This window comes from Acinonyx jubatus, chromosome C2 (genome assembly GCF_027475565.1).
Source record: "Acinonyx jubatus isolate Ajub_Pintada_27869175 chromosome C2, VMU_Ajub_asm_v1.0, whole genome shotgun sequence".
NCBI lineage: Eukaryota > Metazoa > Chordata > Mammalia > Carnivora > Felidae > Acinonyx > Acinonyx jubatus.
Genome location: NC_069384.1, coordinates 112,857,672 through 112,885,403, shown reverse-complemented (window position 1 = coordinate 112,885,403; position 27,732 = coordinate 112,857,672). Strand labels below are relative to the sequence as shown.

Below are 27,732 nucleotides of genomic sequence, written 5' to 3'. Positions count from 1 at the left end.
TAAAACCATAAAATAAAAACGTGGTCACGTATGCATCAAACTCAGTATTTTCTTGATGGAGCTCAAGGAGATAACCCCCAAATTATCTGATAAGCAACAAATAAGGCTTAAGAATATTATCAAGATCATTAAAGCTGAGAGATCACCTGGTACAGCTCCTCCTTGCACAGAAGACAGAAACCAGCACCCAAAGGAAGAGTGGACTTGGTCAAGGTCATAAAATGGTCAGGGGCCTAGAAGCCAGGTATCCTGGGTCCACCGAGGTGCCCATGATTCAGCCTGCCACTCTGCTCCATCTAGTCAATTGATTTCGAACTATTAACCTTCTCTGAGCTTGCAGCTCATGAATGTTACTGATGGTTGAGGTTCTTTAAAACCACTGCTTTTGCTAGCTATTCCGAGAAAATGGGGGCAAAAGACAAAGATAAGCAGAGGGGAGGACCTCAGGAGGGCACGAGAAGGCAAAACATGTAAATCTGCAATGAATAGAACACATCTTGGGATAATATTCCAGAACATTTTAGGGAGAGAACAATAGTTCAGTAAAAAAAAAAAAAAAAAAGGAGGGGGGCAGAGTATCCAAAATACAGTTTCTGAGGCCAAACCAGTTAAGGGCAGACTGCCATTAAATGCCTCAAAAAAGCTCAAGACCTCATCAGCTCTAGACTTTTGCCAGTCCCCACAGAAAGGAATAACCCAAACAGAAGATTTCTCCATTGAAGCAGGAATGCATGAAAACTAAAGCAGAGACATCTATTTTTTTTCCTTCCAAGCGTCAGAATTTAATTTTAAACCCACATTTATCTTTTTCATTGTTTTCATCTCTTCTTTTTTTCTCCCTCCTTCAATAATTGGCTTTCTCTTCTGTTTTTGGAAATCAGTATAACCATGCTCTGTAGCTATGTGGCCAGAAACATTTCACTGCTATCATTTAGTATAAAAGAAAACACAGAGTAAAACAAACTCCACAGCATCTGAGATCCAAACACCCTTTTAATTCAATGACTGTGTCCTTGGTGAAATAAACAGTCAACATGGGAATGGGGTGTGGCAGGGGTTGAGTATCCACGTTGGATATAACCCTTTGGTTAATGCTGCTGAGGGCATTGTACACTGGTGAGCCCTCTGGACTGTTCCAGCAAAAACATTTGGTCACTTCTACAAAGACCCAAGAGTAGGCTCAAGGAGGAAGGTTCCTGAACTCAGTTCTAAGCCCACATATCATTTGCTACCTAAGAAACAAATATGTAAAAAAAAAAAAAAAAAAAAAGGCAAAGGCTTCACCCCTGAACTTTTGCCTTTTACAGCACAAGGGAATAGAAAGCAATAGCCCATAAAGTGCTTTGGCGGCTTCTCCAAGCCAGGAGCTGCAGACTACGAGGGAGGCCAGTGAATCAGAGGCTGCCCAGTGCACCTCCTGGAATGTTTGACAAACGTCTTTTTGGCCTCGAAGAGGTTCAGTGACTTGCCATTCTGTGTCCTGGGCTTGCTTCCCTCATTTTAAAAATAGGCTTTGGTCACACACACACACACACACACACACACACACACACACACACAATGCCAAGTGAAGAAAACAAAATGTTAAGGGGTTAGGTTCAACTACAAAATTCATCACAGGCCTGGATGGAGCTGGCTCTGAGTAGATTATGGAAAGGACAACAGTGTGCTGAAAGCCAAAGACCTAGAAAGACACAGAAATTACTTTATTCCCTTCAAGTCTTCCTCCCCAATTCACTTGTGCGTCTGGGGAGGGAAAAGAGGAAAGTCTGTAGCTACATATACATTTCTCACCTCATTCTCAGCCTTCTTTTTCCTTCTGACAAACTTCGCAGCTGAGGGGTCACCATACCTGGCACTTTGAAACCTTTATTATATTTTTTAATGTTTATTTATTTTTTTATTTTTATTTATGTTTTATGTTTATTTTTAACGTGTATTTATTTTTGAGAGTGAGAGAAACAGAGTGTGAGCAAAGAAGGGGCAGAGAGAGAGGGAGACACAAAATCTGAAGCTGGCTCCAGGCTCCAAGCTGTCAGCACAGAGCCTGATGCAGGGCTCAAACTCACAAACCGCGACATCATGACCTGAGCCGAAGTAGGATGCTCAACAGACTGAACCACCCAGGCACCCCTTAAGTTGAACCTTTAAAACACATGGTTCTGTCAACATGTCAGAGGCACAATTCCATTTAAGTGAGGGAGAAGGCCTCCCCAACCACTCTAGGATTTGGGGAGCACCCCAGCACCTACTCCACAACTGTGTTTGATCTGTGATAGAACTGTGTTCTATCAATAATGGAGAAAGTGTCACATGTTGATGACTGTGGTTCATTAGTTCCATAAAAATGTAATACCCATGAGTTCACACTCATATAAACACAAGGCTGAATACATAAATACATGGAGGGAGAAAAGACAAATCTCCTGATTTAATGTAAATACACTGTCCTCAAGGAGGGGAAGCAAAACTCCTGCTCCCTAGCAGCAGTTTGTGTATAGTGACCCCCTCCCAAAGAGTACAGTATTGAATGGGCAGAGGGGGATAGTAACTTTACAGTGGAGAACTCTTACTTATCAGCCAGATGATCAAGGTCAACCTCAACAATGATAAGACATAGTGATAGCAGGAGCCCCAATAAGATGTGACAAAAACAGCACTTCCTCCCCAAAGCCCATCATCTCAAGTCTAATCAGAGAAAAATATCAAATTCCAACAGAGGGGAATCCTCAAAATTCCTAAGCAGTACTCCTCAAAGCTATCAAGGTAATCAAAAAAAGGAGAGTCTAAGAAACTATCATGGCCAAGAACAATGTAAGGAGACATGACAAGTAAAGGTAATGTGGTATTCTGTACAGGACCCTGGAACAGAAAAAGATATTATGTAAAAACTAAGGAAATCTGAATAAGTATGGATTTTAGTTAATGATAATGTATCAACACCAGTTCATCAACTACAACAAATGTAGCATACTAATATAAGATGTTAATAATATGGGAAACTGAATGAGAGTGTATATGGGAACTCCATCTTTTCAATTTTTCTGTAAACCTGAAACTATTCTAAAAAAAAAACCTGTGTGTGTGTGTGTGTGTGTGTAGTAAGCACGTCTTTAGTAAATACCAGGGACTGTGCAGGACATTGTCTCTTCAATACTATTAATTCATTTTTATAGAGTATATAAAAATGGACAATTTTTATAGGCTATATAAAAAAATGGATAAATACTCCAAAAAAAAAAAAAAAAAAACCATGGTCCATAGTGTGTTCTATGGGAGCAAATAGATATTAGGCTAGAATTAAAATAATAATAATAATAATAATAATAATAATAATAATAATAATAATAGTTGCTTCCAGAGGTGTTCCATGGTCAAATAAGATTGGGAAATGTTGGGCTACATAAAGTTAAAAGAGTTCATTTTATTGCAGGATTCCTCAGAGCCTTTAAGGTTCTAACAACAGACAGTGAGACTTTCCAAGAAGAAGATATAAAATGCAGCACTTCTCAAACTTGGAAGTCTAGCGTTCTCCAGAGCAGGAATACTGGGAAATGCTGGTCCACTGCAACTTAGCAGATGTCTTGGCAGTGTGTTGAATTTGAACTGAAGATGAATTAATATTTATTAAGTTCTTACTACGTGCTAAGCCCTTTACAGTCAACTAAGCACATGTGTAGGACGTGGAGCCAGAGACAGGAACACAGCAGCCTGGTGAGTGTTGAACAAAGTGGTGTTACTTGCCTAGGGTCACCTACTACTGTTCATGATACAAAGTAATGTAAAACACAAAGAAAAGCAAAACACAGGGAAAACAAGGGTTAGAAAAGACTGCCAGAATATCTGCTTAAGTTCTCCATAAGCAAAGGCTGATTTAACAGGAAAATTGCAAAGATGGTTTAACTTGTGTATCAGTTTTCACAGGTGGTGAGCAAAACCTTACTGCATTAACTTTACTTCCATATATTCAAAAATAACCTATTTTTTTAGGTTTTTTTTTTTACTTGCTTCTGTGATAAAATAACATTAAATGTTCCAAAGAATCCTTCAAACATCTTCCCTTGAGAGAGGGGAGAGCTTCAAAGAGGCTGACTTAGAGCTTTGAATACCTGGGGGCAGTTTCCTCAAAGCAGGTGAATAGGAAATATGCAAATACACACTTGATCTGGGATCCAGGAAACTTCCTCAGTTTGATGTCTGGGCTAGTAAGTTTATATAAATTGCATGAGAAGTACCTTCCAAACACATAACTACCCTACAAGAGGGTATCACAAGGGCTCCTGAATCGTGACCATTCGAATAGAAAGCTCTATCATCATTTCATTTTTCTGTCCCTACTCTGCAAATGCTGGAACTGAGGTCTGTCACAAAGGGCAACCAACTGTCCTGATCTTACAAGAGACTGAGGGGTTTCCTGCAACACAGGATATCAGGGCTACATCTGGGAGAGCCCAGGCAGATGGGGTCATTGGTCACCCTAGGCTGTGACTGTCATGGCCCCAGAGGTAACTCATGGTAGTAGAACCTCCAAAGTTTCCAGTTTCCACTCTAATGTGTTTCCTTACAAAGGAACTAATGCCAGTATGAAGTAGCCATTTGATATTTAGAACCACAGCCAGGCAGTCCGTCCAGACTAGCTCTCACTGTGCCCTCCATGGATTACAATTAGCTGACCGTCCTTTTGCATCCACATTATCTATCTGATAATCAGAGAAGAAATATCACTCCTCCACTTAGTCTGTAACTTTTTAAGGAAATCAAGCACTATTTATGACACTGCATTGCATCACTCATAAGCATGCACTTGATTAAGTCTGAAAGTCAGGAAATCTTTCCTGTTGGATTCTTGGTTGGGCCATACATGCTGAAGAAAAGCTCCTTTAAGAAACACTGAGCTATTCTCTTCGGTGATTTGAACCAATTCTCATCTTCCTGAGAGCTGGATTTGTGCTCTTTATAAGTAAGACCTGAAGAAGGAGCCAAGTCTCCACTTACCCCTTGGAACCAACACCAATGATATGGACTTTCTTTATAGAAACAGAACAAAAATAATTTAGTGTACTTCAGATATGCCTTACTGATGCACAGACATTAAATACTATACTAAGTTTCAGGGTTTATGGGTCAGAAATTGGTAGTAACCATTACTCCCATAATTTTACAAGTAAATATTTAACGAGTGCTTGATTTTTGTCACTGTTTTCTCTTTACTTCCAGAGCATAGTTCTCTGCTCAGCGTCCATTTCATTTTGCTCTGTTTTATCATTAGTGGTTTACAAACTCACTTTTTCCACAATGCTCATTACTGGTATTCACCCTATTACATGTATTCACCCTATTTTGTACCATCACCATAGAAGTTCAAGATGAAGGGGGGGTGCCTGGGTGGCTCAGTCAGTTAAGCAACTGACTTTGGCTCAGGTCATGATCTCGTGGTTTGTGGGTTTGAGCTCCGCATCAGGCTCTGTGCTGACAGCTCAGAGCCTGGAGCCTGTTTCAGATTCTGTGTCTTCCTCTCTCTCTGCTCCTCTCCTGCTTGCACTCTGTCCTCTCTGTCTCTCAAAAATGAATAAGCATTAAAAAAAAATTTTTTTTTAAAGAAGTTCAAGCTGAAGGGACCTGAGTTCATGTAGACCAGGTTCTCAAATGTTTCTTTAGCAATAAGATCCTTCCCCAGAGCCAATGTATGACATGAAGCAGAGGCAACCCTCATGTGCAGGGGTTCAATTCAAAGCAAGCCTAGATCCTGAGCTGGTGCCAGTGGGTAAAGGAGCACTTAAATGGCAGCGCTTTTGACTATCTTCTCTAAATCATCTTGATCCTGCTTTCACTCTGCTTTTCCTACAGGCACTTCTCAGCTCTCGCACGACAATATCAAACCAATTTTAAAAATCTGTTGAACAGACACAGCTTTTGGAGTCCAGATACTAACAAGGCTTAGCTTCTGCTCACTCACATACCCCTAAAATCCTGGCATGGAACCTTGGGACACAATTTAAAACAATTCACTCATTTTAGAGATGATACTTGGAAGGATAAATGACTCCGCACAAATCATAGGCATAGACTGTGACACACCTAGGCAGCCCACAGAATATGCTAGAATGCCATGGCTGGCATCAGTTGCACTGATCACCATTCGCTGGCCTGTGCTGCTCACCTTCAATAATCAAAACATACCAATTTAAATTCAGTGACAAGGAGGGGCGCCTGGGGGGCTCTGTTGGTTAAGCTTCCAACTTCGGCTCAGGTCATGATCTCAAGGTTTGTGAGTTCGAGCCCAACGTCGGGCTCTGTGCTGACAGCTCAGAGCCTGGAGCCTGCCTCGGATTCTGCGTCTCCCTCTCTCTCTCTACCCCTCCCCTACTCACACTCTCTCTCTCTCTCTCAAAAATAAATAGAACATTAAATCAAAAATAAATTCAGTGACAAGGATGTGTTTCCTTTTCCCTATCTTTTCCCGATTTCATGAAAAAGCCTAATGTAGACTATTGTAATTTATTTACTACTACAAAATGATGAAATCAATATGAATCACATGTTTGCATGATCTGGTTTTACAGAAAGTGATATAGGGCTTTCTTCCTCAGTCTTTTTTTTTTTTTTAATATTTATTTATCTTTGAGAAAAAGAAAAAGAGCATGAGAAGGGGAGGAGCAGAGAGAGAGGGAGACACATAATCCGAGGCAGGCTCCAGGCTCCTAACTGTCAGCACAGAGCCCAACACGGGACTCCAACCCACAGACCATGAGACAATGACCCGAGCTGAAGTCAGACGCTTAACTGACTGAGCCACCCAGGAGCCCCACTTCTTCAGTATTTAAAAAAAAAAAAAAAAAAAATTACAAATCAGATAACTTTGAAAAGTTACATTTCATAATTCGGGAAGGTTTAAACAAGAAAAGGTGCTGCCATCAGGTAACACTAGACCTTCTGGCCACAGCAGATTTTGGAAAGTAATGATATGCAACAGGAAGAAGCCAAAACATACAGGTGTAAATCGTTTCTGACATATGTGCAGCCCCAGCCACATCAAGCTTCAAAAATATTTCAGCGTCAAGGGTGTCTGAGTGCAGCTGTGGGTCTTTTCCTCCCTGTTTATGGGCCGTACATGGCTTAACTCATGTGAACTGGCCAATGTCAGGTGTCACGCAGCCCTGTCTGATGGAAAACACATGTCTATAGAGGTAGAAAGACAAATCCAGCCACAGTCCAGCCTTGACTCAGTCACGATACAATGAAGAGGAAAAAAGGGCTGCAGACACGTCTCGCGCCCTTCTTGTGTCTCTCTCAGCTCCTGCCAACAATGAGCCGCTTGTTTCTCTTATTTCCCAGAAACAGTATTAGCCGTCCAACAAGGTCAGCAAAAAAAAAAAAAAAAAAAAAAAAAAAAAAAAAAAGAAGGCAACTTTTCACTTCAGGGTCCATTTGGTTCCAAAAATCTGTAAAGTATTAAACCAAGAAGCTGTACTATCCCAACTTCACACTGAGCCCTTTATTCTGATTCTGGGTGAGAATAACCACAAGGCAATTTCTCAGCCGGCTTGGTTGATAAGGCACAGAGCTCCGGATGCCTACGTTCCTGGCCTCACTGTTTCAACACTTCAAACCACTTCCAGGTGCCCCAAATTGGACAGGTGGACCTTAGGTCTTCCAGATACCCCCAGCTCTTCTAGTTTCAGATTTGTGAGCGGCCGATGCTTCACAGGAGACTCTGAATTATTAGTACCAGAAGATGACTCTCCCACTTGCTATCCTGTCTACCTGTCTACACAGCAGTATAGGTGACAGACCAGTGTGCAAGTATCCAGGTAACTGTGCTCTCGGAGGTGTACATGATCGAAATGCCTGTAACACTGGTTTTTATGTGTTCCTAGCAAGTGCATGACCTAAAATGCATATATTTTGGCATTTAAAAGATTCAGCCATCAGTTTTCATCATTGTAATATATCCAGAACAAGCTAGATGTAATGTATCCAGAACAAGCTGGCATGCTGGTTTCTTCTGGATCCTTTTGCTGTAAAGAAATCATATTTCTTCCACCTAAAGCAGTACCAGCATGTGCTACTCAGATTCCATCTGATTTATGGGACCTCACAAGATTTATCAAAAGTGGCCCATGACAGGAAGCACATCTATGAAGCTGGCGAACTTAGGCAAATAATGACCTAAGTTGGAAAAAGAGGAAATTGGGCGCTTTGCCGTGCTGCTCCACAAAGTTATCTTTGTGTCTTTGAATTTAATTCGATGGCCTGGCAATACTAAAACCAACACTATTTTATTATCTTCAGACAATAGGTACACTTTTATCCCAGCAGGAAATGGAAACTCTGATTCATGCATTTATTTTCATTAGTCAGGAGAGAGTTTATTGCAGCTTTTTATTGGTTCGCTTTCCTGAATGATTCTAAAACTACTCCAGGTGCAAAGCGCGGCAACCCAAGCAAAGTAACAGAAAATGAATCTATAGCTGTGTCCCACGAGAGGGGAGGAGAAAAAGTTGTCAGCGTGGAATGCTAATGTTTAATCTGTTTTCTTTCCACAAGGTATCATTTTAGTAAACATCTTGATTATTTAAAGAGCTCATACAACAGACATCCAAGAAATAGTCAAAGAACTTGAACAACTTATGAAATAGAAGAAGCTATTAGTATTCAAACACAGAAAAATTATCAGCCTCACCAAGAATCACAAAAATGTAAAGTAAGAGCGAGCCACTGTTTGGCAATCAGATTAGCAAAGATAATGACATGATGCAGGTGGGTGCTTTGCATCAGGATAGCACTGCTCAGGGGACAAAAAAAAAAAAAAAAAAAAAAAAAAAAAGAATTTTACCAGGGGTAGCAGGATTAGGAAATCTGGTAAAACTATATTCAAGTTTTGGGACATGTGCATGTATCCCTAGTTCTTCTAGGATTTCTAGTGATCCCAAAACGTCATTTACCTCTGAAATGAAAAAATATCCAAGTATTAATAATGGTGGTGTTTGGATGCTAGGACTATAGCTGACTTTTTCTTTCCAGCGTTCTACAGTTCATTTAATTATCCATTCACCAATTATCTGCTGAACCCCAGCCACGTACAAGGCACTGCTTCCAGGTGCTAGAGAGACCAATGAACAGGAGTCCTGGCCCTTCGAGAGATTATAGTCTAGTAGGGAGACAGACAACAGCAAATATATAATGTCATTCTTGAGCAAAGGGCTTTGTACAAATAAATGTGGAAGTATATTAGGCACAGAAGTTAAGGAAGGACTGAGGAGGTTATGTGTGATCTAAGAAATGTGAATAAAGTGCACAAAATCAGGGTGGGGGCCATACTAGGCTGAGGCACTGTAAGTGCGAGGTCCTAGGGTTGGAAGGTGCGAACCTGTCAGTTTGGAGTACTTGTGCAAAACAGGGAGGCCCACGTGGCCGAAGAGCGGAGTGGGAGGGGCAAGGAGCAGGGCCCCTGGGGCCTCACGGCTGTGGCCAGCACTGCAGTTGACCTCTACTCCAGAGTGATAGAAATCTCCCTTCCGCTCACTGCTCAGACCACATGGGAAACCACCAGAGTGTTTCATACATTATGTAAGTTAAAAATTCTGAAGAAATTCAGAGATGGAAAAGTTCTGGGAGTACACACCTCGGGATTAGTGTCTCTGGGCTATTGTCTCTCAGCCCTGTGGAGTGTTCCGGGCCATCTTTGAGGAAGAAAGGAATAAGTAAGCTTTGGAGTGGAGGTAAGGGGAGTTAGAAACCAGAGCAGCTCCACTTTTAAAAACTTACCAGAGGAGATTCTGGTCCCAAGGAAAACAAAACAAAAACCTATACCTCTAAGTTTTATTTGGGAGGCTGTGCCAAGGGGGTTTTGTTCTTAAAACCAAAAGTAAGTAAAATACACACAACAAATAAAGCTCCAACTCTGGATTTTCCAAAGTTTATCCTTGAATCAAACAGAGCATGTGGTCTTGTTTTGGTCTTCAGACATTCCTGGCTGGTGCTCTGAGATCCGGCCATAGCCCAGTGTTTAGGAAGGTCACAGAAAACTTCCTTCTAAAACTCTTGGTGTTCTCACTGTTGTGAGATTTTTTTGAGGATTGTCACCTAGAGCAATGTCTAGATCATTTATGAGAAATTGAAGGGAGAACTCCCTCTTTGGCATCTATATATATATAAAAAAAACTGCGTCTCTCCTCAACACCAGGCGAGCCTTTACCTCATAAACTCTTTGATTCCTGTAACTGAACATATCTTCCTCTTTGCAAGAGCCCCCAAGTCTCAAAGCTAAATGTGCATACACCTCTAGCATAGGGCCTGTGGTATACATTTTTCTCCCTGGCTTTACTATTTCCTCAGCCTTAGTCTCCCTTTACCACAACTTGACTCAATTATTTATATATGCCCTCTCTGATTGTGTATTTTGTAAGAAGCAAGAATAGGGAATAAATGAATGGAAGCATCAGTTTCAGTTTAAAACTCTATCTCTGTGTGTATATGTACACAGATATGTTAATGGTTAATTACATAATGTTCTGAGAAGTTTAACCTAGCATGCTGGAAATGGTGTTTGCTCGTCATCCCAAGGAAAGGAGTTCACAGACCTAAGGCCATTCCTGTGGTGGACCAAAAAGCATCCCATCATATTGCACTGTCTTTATGGAATATACTCATTAGAGGAGTCAGCTGACCCAAGCAAAGGAAGCTCCCCCCCCCATCTTCCACAGACACTACCTTAGCCAAGGGATCAAAGCCAACATCACACATACTATGATGAACTGACATCACGTGCCTCTTGATAGGACGTGATGAGAAGAACACATCATCACTCGTGATGATGTGGCATTCCTGCCAAAAATGTGTAACCGAAATCTAAACCTTGAGGAAACACCAGACAAATCCAAATTAAAAAACAATCTACAAAATAACTGGCCTATACTCTTTAAAGATATCACGATCCAAAAACACAAGGGCCCAGGAATCATTCCAGGTAAAAAGAGATTACATAGACAGGACAATTAAACGCAGTACATGAACCTTAACAGATCCTGGACCAGAAACTAAAATAGCCAGAAAGGACATTGTTGTGGCAAATGAAGAAATTTTCATACACGGATATGGATTAGAAAGCAATATTCTATACCAATGTTAAATTTCCTGATTTGGATCCCTATACTGTGCTTATGTAAGAACATATTCTTTTAGAAAATACAACCTGAAGTATTTAGGGGTAAACGAGCATGAGGTCTCCAACTTAATCTCAAAAGGTTCAGGAAAAAAAGGAAAAAAAATATATATATATATACATACAGAGAAAGTAAGATAAGCAAATGTGGCAAAACATAAACAATTAACAAAGGCAAATCTGGGAGTTCCTTGTACTAGAAACTCTTCTGTAAGTTTAAGATTGTTTCAAAATAAAAGGTGACATATTAAAAAAAAAAATAATACCAAGAAAGAAAAACTTCTCAATACACACCCAAAACTCCCTGGAGCCTGAAAATTCTCAGTCTGGCAGGGCCCAGAGAAACTGCGTCATATACGCGCCATTGTATTGTAACATTTTTATCTTTGAGGAAACCCCCACTAAACAATGGTTTTGAGAACTGACCAGGGTTTGAAGGGGAAAGAACCCCGGTTGCAATATGTGCTAAGGATTCTGATACCTCATACTCACTGTTCCTCCCACCCTCCCCACCTCCACACCCAACCCCAACTGTTATTTGGAAATAATTCTGGGTGAAGTTTGTCAGAAGGTACTGACTTCCGGTTATAAAATAAATTAGTCATGGGATGTAATATAAAGCACGGTGACTATAGTTAGCAATACTGTATTGTATAATTGAATGTTGCTAAGAGTAGATCTTGAACATTCCCATCACAAGAAAGAGAACTTTGTAACTATGTGTGGTGATAGATGTTAACTAGATTTATTGTGGTGATCATTTCCGTAACATATGTACATATGTTACAATACGTACACACTGCAATATGTACATATATCAAATCATTATGTTGTACAACAAACTATTACAATGTTATGTCAAATATATCTCCATTTTTTTAAAAAGGAAGACAATCTCATATTCAAAAAAATAGAGAGCCAGGACGACAGGAAGGAATTGCCCTATGGTACTGGTTGGAGACAGAGAGAGACAGAGCATGAATGGGGGAGGGGCAGAGAGAGAGGGAGACACAGAATCCAAAGCAGGCTCTAGGCTCTGAGCCATCAGCCCAGAGCCCGACGCGGGGCTCGAACCAACGGACCGCGAGATCGTGACCTGAGTTGAAGTTGGACGCTTAACCCACTGAGCCACCCAGGCGCCCCCTGGAGCAGTCTTTTAGAAGAAACAGTTCTGGATAACTGCCTGACAACAAGACACTGGACTAAAGAATTACAAGTTTTCTTAGGCAGAATCTGAGCTCCAAAAGTTAATTGACTGTAAAGCTCAAGGTCCTTCAGTGAAAGGCCCCCCCTTCCCAGAGTCAGAGCTGAAGAAACTGTTCCACGTTGGCCTTCTTGACAGAAGAAAGAATGGACAAGCTGGAAGGCCAGAGTTGGGTCTGGGGAAAGGCACCAGAGAATGTAAACACATGGAAGTATGTTTCAGGCAGAAACCTGTCAGGCCAAAGCCTTCAATTGTAATATGGTTTGGGCGCTGGGACTCCCTCAAATTACAGGGGGAAAAGTTCTGTATTTAAAACCAGGGCAGAGACAGAGAAGATGATACACAAACAAATGACTGAGATGTGTTGCAGACTGGAGAAGTGGGGTCTCCAACAGAATATCCCTCAATTGCAGGGTCTCAGGCAGTAGCAGTAGAAAAACATCAGTGATGGAGGCCAGGAGGCCAGGAGGCCAGGAGCCTTTCCATTTGCAGCTGCACGGAGTGCTCATTTTATTAAGATGGGATGATCCAGTTCCACTTGGGGAGAGATTAGAGTTCCATTCTAATTCATTCAGACCTTATAGCAGTTGATAGGGGTGGAAATGGAATATTTTTCTTGATATTTAAAGTGGACGCTTTGAAGTAGCTAAATCAAAGTCTTGTGAGCCAGGACTAAATCACCCACATTAAAAAATATTTTTTACTTTATTTTCTTCCAGCTCTGCAAATATGTAACTCTTGGCAAAATGGAAAACTCACAACTCACTCTTCACTGGTGTCTGAGAAGTAGAATACTGGAAAGGAAAAGGACTAAAATAATATGGAATGAAATGTATGACATGTACTGGGAAGCAAAATAACTTCAAATATAGCTTCCATTTATGGCTTAGTCAAAAACATATGGATGTGCAAGCTGAAAAACAGAGCTTGTGGGAGGATAAGTCCCTGGTGAAAAATACGCTTTTTGGGTACTGACAACCTTAAATCATTTATTGCACAAGAAAGTAGCGCCCCAATCAAACCCCTCACCGTCACCTCAACACACAAGGTGAATCTGCAGCCATTTACTTATTTAGTTTGATAAAAGCAAACCATTTCAACATTGTATTTTTTAAGGAATTCCTATACTTTACTAACAAACATCCCAAAGAAACTGGAAAAAATGAGGAAATTAAAGGGAGGCACAAAAATTTATATACAGGAGTATTTACTGCAACATCATTTATAATGGTAAAAAAAAAAAAAATAGAATCAACCTGTATGTCTCTCAGCAGAAGAACTGGTTAAATATAGCATAGTCATCTTATAGAATATTGTATAGACATTAACATGATGTAATGGTTTATAAACAGAAATATGCCCAGGTCCATTCATATATATATGGTAAAACCTTGGCTTGTGAGTACTTGTTCTGTCAGTGTTCCATAAGATGAGCAAACATTTCTAATGATTTTTAACTTGATAAATGAGCGATGTCTTGCAATACAAGTAGTAATGTGATACCGAATGTCACAGGATCACAACTGAGTCAATGGTTCTTGAAATTCACCTTGATATACCAGTGTTTTGGATTAAAAGCATGTTTCTGGAATGAATTATACTCACAAACCAAGGTTTTACTATATATATGAATTAAACAATGAGAATCCAGTTTGTACCTATCAGAATTATAAAGACTAAAAAGTCTGATAATGGACATTATTGGCCAGAATAGAGGGAAAGGAGCATTTTGATACTCTGTTGGTAGGGTGTAAATGGGTGTAACCTTTTTGGAGGGAGGTAGAACATCTATTAAAACTTCAAATGCACATAATTTTTGATTTAGGAAGCCCACCTCTGCAAAATTATCTTATTCATAAACAGCATAATTATAAAGGAATTATGTTAATTATGTTAAGCACTGAAGCACTGTTTAGTAACAGTGAACAATTAGAAAAGGATCTAAATATCCAGCATAGGGGACTGTTTAAATAAATTAGGTACATCAATAGTAGAATATTATATATTCCTGGCAAAGAAGGACTACATCTATACATATGAATTTAGAAAGCTCTCTAGGATACGTTAAGTTTAAAAAAGACATATACACCCAAGCATACATATGTATGTAGAGTATTTGTAGAACACACAGGAGGCTGGTAGCAATGTTTTCGATGAAGAGAGAAGGACTGGGGGTCCTGGTGTGAAGGAAACTTACTTCTCATGAATACTCTTTGGAACTGTTTGAATTTTTCGTGTTACTTTTCTAATTAAAACCGCTAATCAAAAAATACTGTAGAAAAATATTAATTGAAATGAAAAGATGTTCATGATATGTTCAATGAAAACTGGGCTACAAAAAGAATATAAAAGACTTTCCAACCTTTTTTGTTCACACTTATATTGAAAAAAAAAAAAAGAATACTACATGAGAAAACATTGTGTGATTTTGAATGGTCAGATTACAATGTTTTTTTATTCTTTCAGTTTTTGCTGATCAGCTGTTCTACAATGACCAAAGAGTAATTATATAATATGGGGGAAAGAACACTGTTGAATCTTGTTGCCTCAAATATGTTTAGGATCTCATCTTTTCCTGATTTTTTTTTTTTTTTTAAACCAGGGAGAGGAGGGTGATCTTCCTCTCTTCAGCACTTAATGAGAAAAGACCATGAAGGACTTTTGTTTTCTTGGCTTCTTGCAGTATTTTGCTGACTTCATCACAGAGAATTATTTGGAGTCAAGCATGGTGGAACAGCTGTCCCTGACCACCAGCAACTGCAAAACACCCAAGGAATAAATTTAGACTTCCAGAAAGGAAGAAGAAATCAATCTTCCAGTTGATGTGGGGTGGGGGAGGTGATTATCACACACAGGCAGGGACATCACCAGGCACCCCAAAGAGGAGATCAAAGAATGCCCAAATGTCACTCAGCACTTATTAATTTGGAACAAGTGGCCAAAGGACAAACCATCCCGGAATCCCTTCGCCTCAAACTTTAACTGGGTGAAATTCCCCACAACAAGGAAGTTCCTGAGGGCAAAAGACTGGAAGCCAGCCAGCAGATACTACAAAAACTGTCAAAATTATTTTTTAAACTCTCAACAAAGACCCACAGCTTGGTGAAAAAATTAGACTCCATTAAAAATAAGTAAATAATGGAGGTAGTACACACAAAGAAGAGACTTCAAAAAAGTTTTCCCTCGCCTTTACCCCCTTCCTAAGAGGTTCTACGTTCCTTTGGGGTAGGAAGTGCCTGCCTCTCTGGAATTTTTCAGGAGTTTAGCCCTACAGAGGTCTGATTTTCTGGTCAACTCTCAGCAAGCAAAGTTTGAGGGGAGCTTACACACTTACTGAGTGAATTTAGACAATACAGTTCAATAAACTGGATCCCAAAGTACAATGTATTCCCTTGTTTTTAAAGTTTACTCGGTGTGATTGGGGTCAAAACTCTCTGGAAAGTGGCTTCAGCATTCCCGTATCCAATGCTCATGTATATACTAACACCAACAAGTGCCAAAATGACAGATGCCAATGCCATAATAAATGTCTATTTTGGACAAAGAACCCAGTCAAAAAGTTGGTGAGCATATTCAGCATTTGTTTCAGATAACTCAAGGTAAAGAATGGATCATTGGAGTGGGTTTCTGCCATTTATTATTATGGCATTCTCCGATCACTATGCTAAAACACACAATTCTCTTATAGCTCCCCATACCCATACCTGGCTGATGACCAGGGTCATCTGGGCACCTGAAAACAGCACCCATTCCCAGACTCCAATCTACATCATCTGAAACAAGATTTCCCGGCGGGGTTGGGGGCAGGCATTATTCCAGCAGCAGCCCATGACTGCTTTTTAAGGAGCAATCAGATGACTGGATTCTGAAGACTCCTGTTTAACAAATGCCCCCAAGGGATCTTCCTAGTGCTAGATCTGGATCCCCACTGGGAGAAACACTGATCTTAGAGACTAGGGAATTACTTGTTTGTTAATGGCAGACTCCGTCAATTGTAGAACCTTAAGGATTCATGGTTTTGTCTGGATTGCACATGGGTTCTAGAGCCTTCTTCCCAAAACCCCATCCTCCTCTCCCTCTATAAAAAATGCTCAAGGCATCAAATGGTTCTCTCTTTTTTTTTGTTTCCTTTAGGCTATTATAAAGGTAATATAAACACATTACAGAGAAAATAAAGGGAATCACCCCCAATCAAAAAGGCTTACTATAATCACTACTAACATTCAAAAATACATAATTGATTTACCTAATACATTAACTCTACAAAGTGGTGCACCTGTGATGCATAATGCACTTGGCTAGGGGCTAGAAATACACAGATGGAGAGCAAAGTCTGTGGGAAAGGAGAAACTAAACAGTCTTTTTTTTAAAAAACAAAATTATAGTTCACAATAAACAATTTTTTCTGCTTTATAAAATTAGAGTAAGATAATAAAGTTCTCCATGTGCCACAGAATCCTTATAACTATTATTTTAATGGTTACAAATACATTTATTTTTGTATTGCAGGCAATTACTTGGGGGTGGCGCTATTATAAATAACCCTTCTTTGTGTACACAATTTTCCAAAGTGTTCATCTAAGCATACTACATAGGAATTTTATCTTAGAGAATATTTTCTTAGGAAAAGTGTAGCATCAAACATTTTTCATGGCTCTTGACACTTCTTACCAAAGAGGAGATTTTCTATCTAAATTTCACATAATAAAATCTGTAAGTGTTTATCACCTAATATTTATTCATCCATGAACAATACGGGTTTGAACTGCATAGATCCACTTACGTGCTGATTTTTTACAATAAAGTACTATAAATGTATTTTCTCTTGTGATTTTCCTAACGTTTCCTTTTCTCTAGCTTACTTTATTGTAAGAATACAGCATATAATACATATAACATACAAAATATGTGTTAGTTGACTGTTTACATTAGCAGTTAAGGCTTTGGGTCAATAGTAAGCTATTAGTAGTTAAGTTTTGGGGGAACCAAAGTTACATGTGGAATTTGGGTCTCCCACCCCACGTTATTCAAGGGTCAACTGTACTGATCTAAAAAAAAGATTCATCCATATTAAGATAAATGGAATATACATATGGAAACACATTTACATAAGGAAACACATTTCCTTATACACTATTACATCTCACTTTATTGCATAAGAGTAACTGAATTAGTCAATTTAATAATGTTTTTAAGGGTGCCTGGGTGGCTCAGCTGGTTAAGCATCCAACTTCGGCTCAGGTCATGATCTCGCTAGTTTGTGACTTTGAGCCCGCATTGGGCTCTTGCTGACAGCTCAGAGCCTGAAGCCTGCTTTGGATTCTGTGTCTCCCTCTCTCTCCCTGCCCCTCCCCCACTCACTCTCTGTCTCCCTCTCTCTGTCTCAAAAATAAACATTTTTTAAAAATTAAAAAAAAAATAGTAATGTTTTAGCCCTCATTTCACATATCTTTAAAAAGCCTAAAAGACAAAAAAAAAAAAAAAAAACTGTAATGAATCTCTTTTTGGAAACTCCAAAGAAGAGAAGTCTTCAATAAGGCTGATTAGATAGAGTGAATTTTGACAACTGATGGCTTCCTCCAAATCTAAGACAAAAATAATGATTTCTATGGTATTTAGATATTTAGAAAACCGCTCCTTCTTTTTTTCCAATCAAGAAAAAAAGCCTTTTTAACCAGAACCCCTTCCCTTTTTCCCCGTGCCCACCAATCTTCCTTCCCCGCCATATGTGCCCACTTTTCTATCACCACATTCCTACCAATGCCTTATCACTCTACCCCCTCCCATAAAGTGTGAAGGTTTTTCAGTTTGTCTTTGGGTTTGTGTGTATGTGCTTGTGCACACTGGGCTAATTTATGCTGCAGAGACCACAAAGTTCAAAAAGTAGAGGGAATATCAGAGCTGGAAAAATCACAGTAGCCAGATGTGTCTGCCACGAACTTACCACATAAATTAGACTAGGAAAAAAGAGAAAAAAATTGGAAAAAGAACAACAAAAAAAGATAGCCTACATATAAATCTCACTTTGAGCAAACCTTAGGATACCTTTCTATGTGGTTTAAACAACACTAGACTTCAGTGTCCCTTAGCTATTTTATTTGCTGATAAAATGTTTTTAAGTGCTTTTATACACTTCCTAGAGGGAAGAATAAGCCAATTTACCAAACTGAGCACAGACAAGATTTTCCATCTTGTCTTGAAAAGCATGCCCTGCAAAAAAGAAAAACATACACATGTGTTTATAATTTGAAGTACAAATCAAGACAGACCGGGAGGACTTAGACTCTGGCCTGGTGAACAGCACATCTTCAAAGAGAGAGTGAGTGAGTGAGAGAGTGAGTGAGAGCGTGAGTGTGTGTGTGTGTGTGTGTGTGTGTGTGTGTGTGTGTGTGTGTGATTTTAAAAATTCCTATAGCATTAAAAATACCCTCTGGCTGCACTTTACCAAAAGTTTCTGAACCGGCTAGGGCTGGCAGTCTGGTGAAGTTGTTATACAGTCTTTATTTTTCCTGTTCTGTCTGGGAGGATACTGGCACCCCAGGTCGGGGCCTCACTCCAACAAAGAGGTCTGTTAATGTGTGACAGGAGCCCAGCGCACCATGGTTTATGATCACTAGGATTATCACCAAAAGGGCAAAATTCACTTTCTCTTGGCAGTAATATTTTAAAATACGGGGATATTTTAAGTTGCCTCATGATTCAACTATTTGTGTGCTGAGAAACGGGAAAACCTTGATGCTGGCACACTTGTCGAGGGGGAAATGTCCTTCGCACGGAACTTCAGTGTGCCTGCTCTTCACAAACTCCCTGTTAACAATATGATGGAGAAAGGGACAGGTCACGAGCACATACGCCTCCTCATGTTCCCCCAACTGCTGTCTGGGGTCAACAAAATTATATTTGCAACATGTGAGCAAAAGTGCCCAAACGATCCAAGTTGTGGGAATCGTGGTTGGGTTTTCCTGAGGGAGGAACAGGATGGCTTTGTAACAATGCACACCACAGCCTCTTCCTCAGAGTGCACACGGGCCAGAAAAGTGAGGGAAAATCAGGCTACCGGCTACCAATAACAGTTACAACAACATACTTCTTTGGGGCCTTTCTGTACGTTGAGTACTGAGGTACTCAAGACGACTTGGATGAGGTAGGGATCACAGTAGCTAGGGATGTCTGCTCTCATTATCACCACTTCACAGATAAGGAAAACTCAGACTCAGAGAGGCTGATAAACGAAACTAGTAAATGTCTAACCCAAGAGAGACTCAGTTGGGACTCCACGTTCCTCCCATCAACCACTATACAGAAAGGTCTCCTGCCTCCACTCTAACCCTATCACTGCCCTAACACCCTAACCAGATTTCCTTAGCAGGCCCCATTTTCCCCCAAGCCCATTGTCCTATATGTTAGAATAGAAAGGGAGAGTCCTTTTTTTTCCTGTTTCATTTTTCCCCCCCTTCCAAAAAATTTAGTAGGTTTTAATAGTGATTAATGAGAAGAACAACCCATTTAAAAGATGCAAGGTCCTGCCTGGTTTGTGTTATGAAAAAAATATATAATCAACTTTCATATGTATAATCATTTTCTGCCTTCACTGTTACATAAAAGCTGTGATTCTAAGCAAGTTGTGGGCCCCCAAACGATATGGCTTCCACCCAGAGGTAATCTCTCCTCTTTACTCTTTGAAGTTCTCCAAGGTCTTCCTTTCTTCTTCCATTCAGTAGGCATCTCTAGGGACCGAGATGCAAAGGTCACCAAGGTGCTCAGACAGAATCAAATAGGACAAAACCTGACAGGAAACCTGATTTGGCAGATACAAAAACAAAAATCTGAGTTAAAAACTAGACCAAGCCAGAGATGGTTATTTGAAATAAAATGCAAAAGAAGAAAAAGAAAAAGAAAAAGAAAAAGAAATTTGTCTTTTTCATTTCTCTCCTGCAGAGTCAATTTCATTTTACTTAGGCATTTGAAAAGTCAGTGAGTTTAGATACGTAACAAATCTGCCATCCTACATAGATGCTTTTTCACTGGATACTGATGCAGCCTGACAAAAATTTGCTCCATTTTTACAAAGTCACTCAATGCCTTTAAGTGACAGGTTTCTTCTCTACCAATTAAAATATGATTGGACTTGCAAATTACATTTCAGGAATAGATGTACTAAAAAAATAATAAGATATCCATGGATAAGCTTGGGGGGGGGGGGTGCTAAAATATTTCCACCAGAGGGTGCTATCCTCACTGAAAGTAATGAACAGTGTTCCTAATTTAAAGCACTTTATACTCTAACTCGCCCAAAATAAATCTTTTGTTTCTCGTGAGCTTTTATGATGAACAATGAAATTATCTTCAAATCTAACATCCTAAAATTGAATAAAGTAGAAAATAAAAGTTTTCCTTCCACAAAGAATAATGTTAGTAATAAGAATAAAATAATTATAGCTTGTTATGTCCCAGGCACCACATCTAAGCACTTTACACATATAAACTCATATAATCTCTTCATACTGTGATAATAATCCTCATTTTACATATAAGGAAACTGAGGCAAAATTAAGTAATTTCATAGGGTCATGAAGCTAGTAATGGACAGAGCCATGTATCAAATTCTAACAGTCTGATTCCCAAATCCATATACCTAAACTACAGTAAAGCAGAATCCCAAAAAAAGGAGATTTATTGGGGCGCCTGGGTGGCTCGGTCGGTTAAGCGTCCGACTTCGGCTCAGGTCATGATCTCACAGTCCAAGGGTTCGAGCCCCTTGTCGGGCTCTGTGCTGACAGCTCAGAGCCTGGAGCCTGTTTCAGATTCTGTGTCTCCCTCTCTCTCTGCCCCTCCCCTGTTCATGCTCTGTCTCTCTCTGTCTCAAAAATAAATAAACGTTAAAAAAAAAAATTTTTTTTAAAAAAAAAAGGAGATTTATTTCTGAATGTATTAAGCAATATCAAAGATTATATCACAGTTCTAGAAATGCATAAAATTATCTTATAAAAGGTACTAATTTTATCATCTCATAATAATATTAACTATATTTTGACATTTTCATACATACATAAATACCTCCCTATAAAGGAGACACACCAGTTAAGTTCACTTAGCTGTTAGTTACATTATATTGAAAAGACCAAAATTCTAGATTCAAAAAGTAGAAGGATTTGCTCTTTATATTTTTTAAACACTGATAGTGAAGAGTATGAACTACGGATAGAGCTATAGCTTGAAATAACATATTCTGAGTAAATCACTTATTATTAAGACCACATTATGACTCTGTAAATTATCCCCAGTCTTTGGTGCTCACTTGGCATTCCCTGTTATATTTCTTTTTTTTTTTTTTTACATTTATTTATTTTTGAGAGACAGAGAGAGACAGAGTGAGCAAAGGAGGGGCAGAGAGAGAGAGAGAGACACAGAATCCGAAGCAGGCTCCAGGCTCCGAGCTGTCATCACAGAGCCCGACAAGGGGCTCGAACCCACGAACTGTGAAATCATGACCTGAGCCGAAGTCGGACGCTCAACCGACTGAACCACCCAGGCGCCCCCCTGTTATATTTCTATCCTTAGGACGTGTCTGTGATTCGGTGTGGGCTAGCAACACACTGTGTAATTGACAAATATTTAAATATTATTAGGAAAAAAACCCAGAATGTGTGTCTTGAGAAATTTACTGCTTCGATTTATTAGAAATGTGGAAACTAAGGTATTTTAACTCAGGAATAGGTAAACACGTTTCCCACATTCAGATTACAATTTGTTTAGATATACTTTACTAACCAATTGTGCTTCTGTGAGGAAAGAGGTGGCTCAGGTGCACAGGTTGACCCACATGTGCCTTCATTGTTAAACAGTTTCAAGCATTCAAGTTCCTTTTAATTAGTCCACTTTCTACGTGTTGCACAATTTTTTAAAATGAAGACAAGTACCACATAAACAGGGATATTCATTCCAGTATTGTGCAACACACAATAGTGACAACCTAAATATCCATCACATGGGGGTGCCAGGTGTATCAATATGTGGGACTACTAGGAAATCTTTTAAAAGAAGGTAACTCTGTATGTACAGATATAGAAGCAGAAAAGGCAAGGTGAAGAACAGTAGGTATAATACACTAGCATTCGCGTGAAGAAACACATACCCATGACTGGAAGCACTAGAAGACTCCAGGACTAAGGAATGGGGATTCAGGGGGCATCGGAGTGACTCAGTCAGTTAAACATCTGGCTCTGGATTTCGGCTCAGGTCATGATCTCATGGTTCATGAGTTCAAGCCCCGCATCGGGCTTTGTGGTGACAGTGCAGGGTCTGCTTTGGATTCTCTCTCTCCCACCGTCTCTCTGCCCCTCCCCTGCTCACGCGCGTGCACTCTCTCTCAAAATAAATAAACTTTAAAAAAAAAAAAAAAAGGAATGGGGACCTGAGAAAAGTTTACTTTGTGAACAGTGCTTTGAAAAAGTGTTTGAATTTTTTTAACCAAGTCCATGAAAGATTTTTTCCAATTATAATACATTACAAAATTAAAGTTAATACTTTAATAATCAGTCTTTAGAATTTTTCATGAAAGCTAGATGGCTAAAAGAAAGACTGAAACTAGTCTAATGCTACCTAATTTGTGGTTTCTTTACTATACTTGCAACTGCTTTCTATTTGAGCTCTTATATATTGGGGACAAATGACTCATGGGAAGTTTTGGTTTACCACTGTTGGTAGAAGCATTTGTACCATTTTCCTTGATCTGCCCTTTAGATACGGGACACAACAGAAGTTATTCCAAGTCATTTGCTTTTTGGATATATTTTACATCTGCAAGCTTTAAAATGGTAGATCCAGACTTCCTGGCAGAACAGACAATATATTTACTTGAAGCTAACTCGGGTTTACTTGAGTTCATACTCACTTTGGCTAAGTCACAGTATGAAGGAAGGTGTCTGGGAATAATGCTCCCTTTTTTATCCTGCTCATTCCTAAAAAATCCAACAAGAGACTCTTTTCACGCTAAAATTAACTATTCTGTGTACAAAGCAGTATCTGGATATCTGATCTTAAATGGAAAAGTTATCTGAAAATGGCATCATCTTTTATAAGACTTTAAAAGTATCCTCCTATTTTTAGCCTTTGGAAGCAGGGAAAATGCCTACCACAGAAGCTAATTAGTTATGTTGCTGCTGTGTATTCATTCACATCTGATTATCTCTAGTGGGAAGAATTTTAGTTCTAAGGTAAAGGCAATTAGCAGAAAATAATCTTTTCTCAATTCTAAAATCATACTTAAGCATTTTTTTTAAAAGAGAGAGAGACAGAGCTCTCACAGAAGCAGGGAATGGACAGACAGGGAGAGAAAGAGAGACTTTTTTTAATGTTTATTTATTTATTTTGAGAGAGAGGGAATCTTTTTTTTTTTTTTAATTTTTTTTTAAGTTTATTTTTGAGAGAGAGAGAGAGAGAGAGAGCAGGGGCAGGGAAAAGAGAGAGGGAGACACAGAATCTGAAGCAGGCTCCAGGCTCCAAGCTGTCAGCACAGAGCCTGACGTGGGGCTCGAACCCACAAACCGCGAGATCATGACCTGAGCCAAAGTCGGACGTTCAACTGACCTGAGCCACCCAGGTGCCCGGAGAGAGAAGCTTTTTTAATGCATTATTATTTTGTTTAATGTTTATTTTATTTCTGAGAGGGAGGGGAGGGACAGGGAAGGGGGACAGTGGATCCAAAGCAGGCTCTGTGCTAGCAGCAGAGAGCCCAATGCAGGGCTCAAACCCACGCACTGTGAGATCATGACTTGGGCTGAAGTCAGATGCTTAACTGAGCCACCCAGGTGCCAAGAGAGACAGAGAGAGAGAAAGAGAGAAAGGGAATGAATCTTAAGCAGGCTCCACGCTCAGCACAGGGCCCAATGCACAACCCTGGGATCAAGACTTGAGCTGAAATCAAAGAGTCAGACACTCAAGTGAGCCACCCAGGCGCCACTACATTTAAGCATTCTAAATGAAGTCAAGGGTGAGCTGCATTGTCCCGGGGCAGGTGTCTTGAGAAGCCACCTGCAAATCACATAAAGGCTAAATGCACTCTAAAGTCAGAGCAGCCTCAGTTGAAACTCCAGACCCTGCCACCCACGAGCTGTATGCCCTTGGGAAAGTTTCCTTATCCATAAAATAGGAATGTCACCACTCCTTGTAGGGTTGTTGTGAGTTTAATGTGATAAGGCATGAAAGCACCAAGCCTGGTGTCAATCACACGTTATGCAAAATAATTATAATAAAAGAAGGAAGGAAAGGGATTGGAGGCCAGAATTGTACCTTTGGCAGTCTTCAGGGACCAAATTCACAGAATGGGGGTATGTACCCGACTTGGATGAATGAGAGGAGGCCTAAGTAATTTTTCAAAAAACTCCAGTAAAGACAATTGAAAGAGATGCCGTAACCTTAGCATAAACCTAGGTAGCAAGAGTGAGAGGTGGTAGAAAAGGGGCCAGGAAGGAAGGCAAAGGTGGTGGCAGTGTAATGCACCCAAGAGCTATCTGGGGTGCATGAGGAGGCACTGAGACAACCAGAGCTGCTTCTGAGCTCCAGAGCCCCTTGGTTTAACACTTGTTCATTCACCTCCAGGTGAAAGCTTTAGGCTTACCGAGATTTGGCTGAGACACGGCCATGGACCTCTGGGGTGCCGGGGTGGGAGTGGCAGCAGGGTGGAGGTTCATCGGATTCAGGGACTGATTCATCGCCTTCCTAGGGTCTTGCCACGTGGTGATTTTTTCTATGTGACTAAAAGAAGGAAAACAATGATCTTTTTAATTGTCAGCACGATCATCATTATCACCATCACCAACAACAGCACAAGAGTTAAATGACGCTGGCTCTTCTTCCCTTAGGATCTGCTTACAGATGGCTGACACATTGTGTTTGTTTTCATCCAAGGTCACGCGTGCCCACATACCCCTCCATCCAAGGGCCCCATTGGGGATCTTGCAGGGAACTCTCTGAATACGAGCCCATGACTTAGCTGTCCTAGCCGTCCCTACATGCAAAAACCCTCGTAAAGGCTTTCTGCCTCACCAGTGTATCCTGTCCCAGCCAAGGATCCTTCGGTCCTCAGCTCCTCAGGTGCTTCCCCGCCATTCAATCATGGGGATGCCATGGTGTGAACTCCTCTCCCAAAGCAAGACCGGGCCCTCCCGCCCCGCCAAGCCTCCCACGCTCCCCGGCTCATGTAATTGACATAATGAGGACACCTCTGTCAGTACCAGCCAAAGACAGAACTCTTGAAACCAACCTCGTAAATATGATACTACTGAGCTCTTATTAAGAGCAAGGAAGGCACTGTGAGGTCCAAGCAGGTGACACATAAAACCCCCAAGAAGCTTATGTTCTACTAAGCAAGGTTAACAACTGTTTAGCTGGAGGACGGGGTAGCAGGAATTAAGTGTAGGAAGACGGGCAAGTGCCAGATTATGGAGAAGCCCAAATGTCAAAGCATGAAGGTTTCTGAGGGAAAAGACATGATTAGACTTTGGTCATACACAACTTCCAGTATTTATATTGTGACTTAATCTCAGAGAAACTGGTACAACATAAGCTGCTGCCTAGAGTTTCCATATGTTCTCAGAAAGAGGGACAAGACCTCCAGCTTTGTCTGCCTCCTCCCAAACCACAACGTAAGTCATTCTTGGTAACTTATGTGCCCTACCGCACACCATCATCATCATCTCTTTTTTTTTCCCTGAAGTTTATTTATTTTGAGAGAGAGAGAGAGAGAGAGAGGGCACGCGCACATAAGCAGGGGAGGAGAGGAGGGAGAGAGAGAATCCCAAGCAGGCTCCACATTGTCAGTGCAGAGCCTGATGCGGGGCTCGAACTCACGGAATCGTAAGAATATAACCTAAGCCAAAATCAAGAGTCAGATGCTGAACCAACTAAGCCACCCTGGTGCCCCCAAAAAACTTTTTTGAGATTTCATTATATTTTTCTTTTAAAGATGAGCATATTCATCTCGCGCTGTAACTTTGTTTTACGAATTGTATCAGAGTGCTTTTTATATATTGATCAAAGACCACAAAAGCTGACCGCAAAAACCAAACGTCAGCCTTTTGTTCTATGCCTTGCAACTAGGTTTACCTCTCCCAAACTATTTGTCTAGGCAAACCCCCACACACTAGGGACCTTCCCAGATCCACCTGAAAAGAAGCATGATTGTCCTTTCATTAAACACACCTTAATTTTGAATGACAATGGCCTCCTTTGAATCTTTAGCAACGCAAACCACTATTACTATCATTCAATTTAATCCCAAATCACTGTTAATTCCTGGCCCTGGAGTTTTATTTGTCTCTTCTCTGGCATGTTTCCTCACATCTGAATGCTGCTAAATGAATGCTGCTAAAATTCCTCTTCAGACTTCTTTATCCTAGACAGCAAGTTATTGCCATGGGGAACTCATCCACTGCCTGAGTGAAAGCTTGGATGTTTTCCCAAGAAGGCCTTTAAATGAGTGTGATTTAAAAAAAAAAATAAAAGTCAGGCTTGATATAAAGGAAGCAAAATTAAGTTTAACTGTTGAGTTTCCATACTGTAAAAGCCATCGACAGTTTTCAAAAATATAATAAAAAATGTGGGGCGCCTGGGTGGCTCAGTCGGTTGAGCGTCCGACTTCAGCCCAGGTCATGATCTCGCGGTCTGTGAGTTCGAGCCCCGCGACAGGCTCTGTGCTGACGGCTCAGAGCCTGGAGTCTGTTTCAGATTCTGTGTCTCCCTCTCTCCGACCCTCCCCTGTTCATGCTCTGTCTCTCTCTGTCTCAAAAATAAATAAACATTTAAAAAAAATTTTTTTTTAATGAACTAGGAGGAATAAAAATTTTAAAACCAAGACTGTCTTGTTAAGAAGAACACAGGTTGGGGGGGGGGGGGAGGGTAGGACCTAAATAAAGAAATGAGAATCACTTACTCCAGCGCAAAAAGACGATAAAGGAAAGAAACAATGGTCTCATTTATACCTTCAGTTTAAGAATTGTAATTCTGTGAAAGCTTTCATAAAATCCTTTTGTCAACTTTTGGTCAAGTGGAAACTCGTAACCAGCCTCAGGGGATTTGTCATAGTCGTTTCAGAGTGAGGAACCAATTGATGAGGATGTCAGAGTTGAGTAAACTCCCTTTAGCCAAGTAATTAGAGCGAAGAAACCCTTTGACTAACCATCCCTTCAGGACCCACGCTATTAAAACATGTTTTCCAAGGTAGGTATGCCCTGCATACTTTCCACAATGGCACCAGAAGGAAAGGAATTCTTCTCTCTCTCATGAGCCCTTCTCAGACCCCCTGAGACCATGGGTCCTGGTGCTGTGCCAGAAGCAGCATGAGCATGGCCACGGTGAGACAGAG

General features: G+C 40.3%; 1 protein-coding gene across 1 annotated transcript in view; it reads right to left on the bottom strand.

The window, feature by feature from the left end:
* The window catches only part of WWTR1 (WW domain containing transcription regulator 1), a 134,519-nt gene that overhangs the window by 29,340 nt on the left and 77,447 nt on the right, over positions 1–27,732 (bottom strand). The window contains exon 3 of the mRNA XM_027061617.2: positions 24,988–25,124. Coding sequence (XP_026917418.1) covers positions 24,988–25,124 — 137 coding nt within the window. The remainder of the gene's footprint in view (positions 1–24,987; positions 25,125–27,732) is intronic.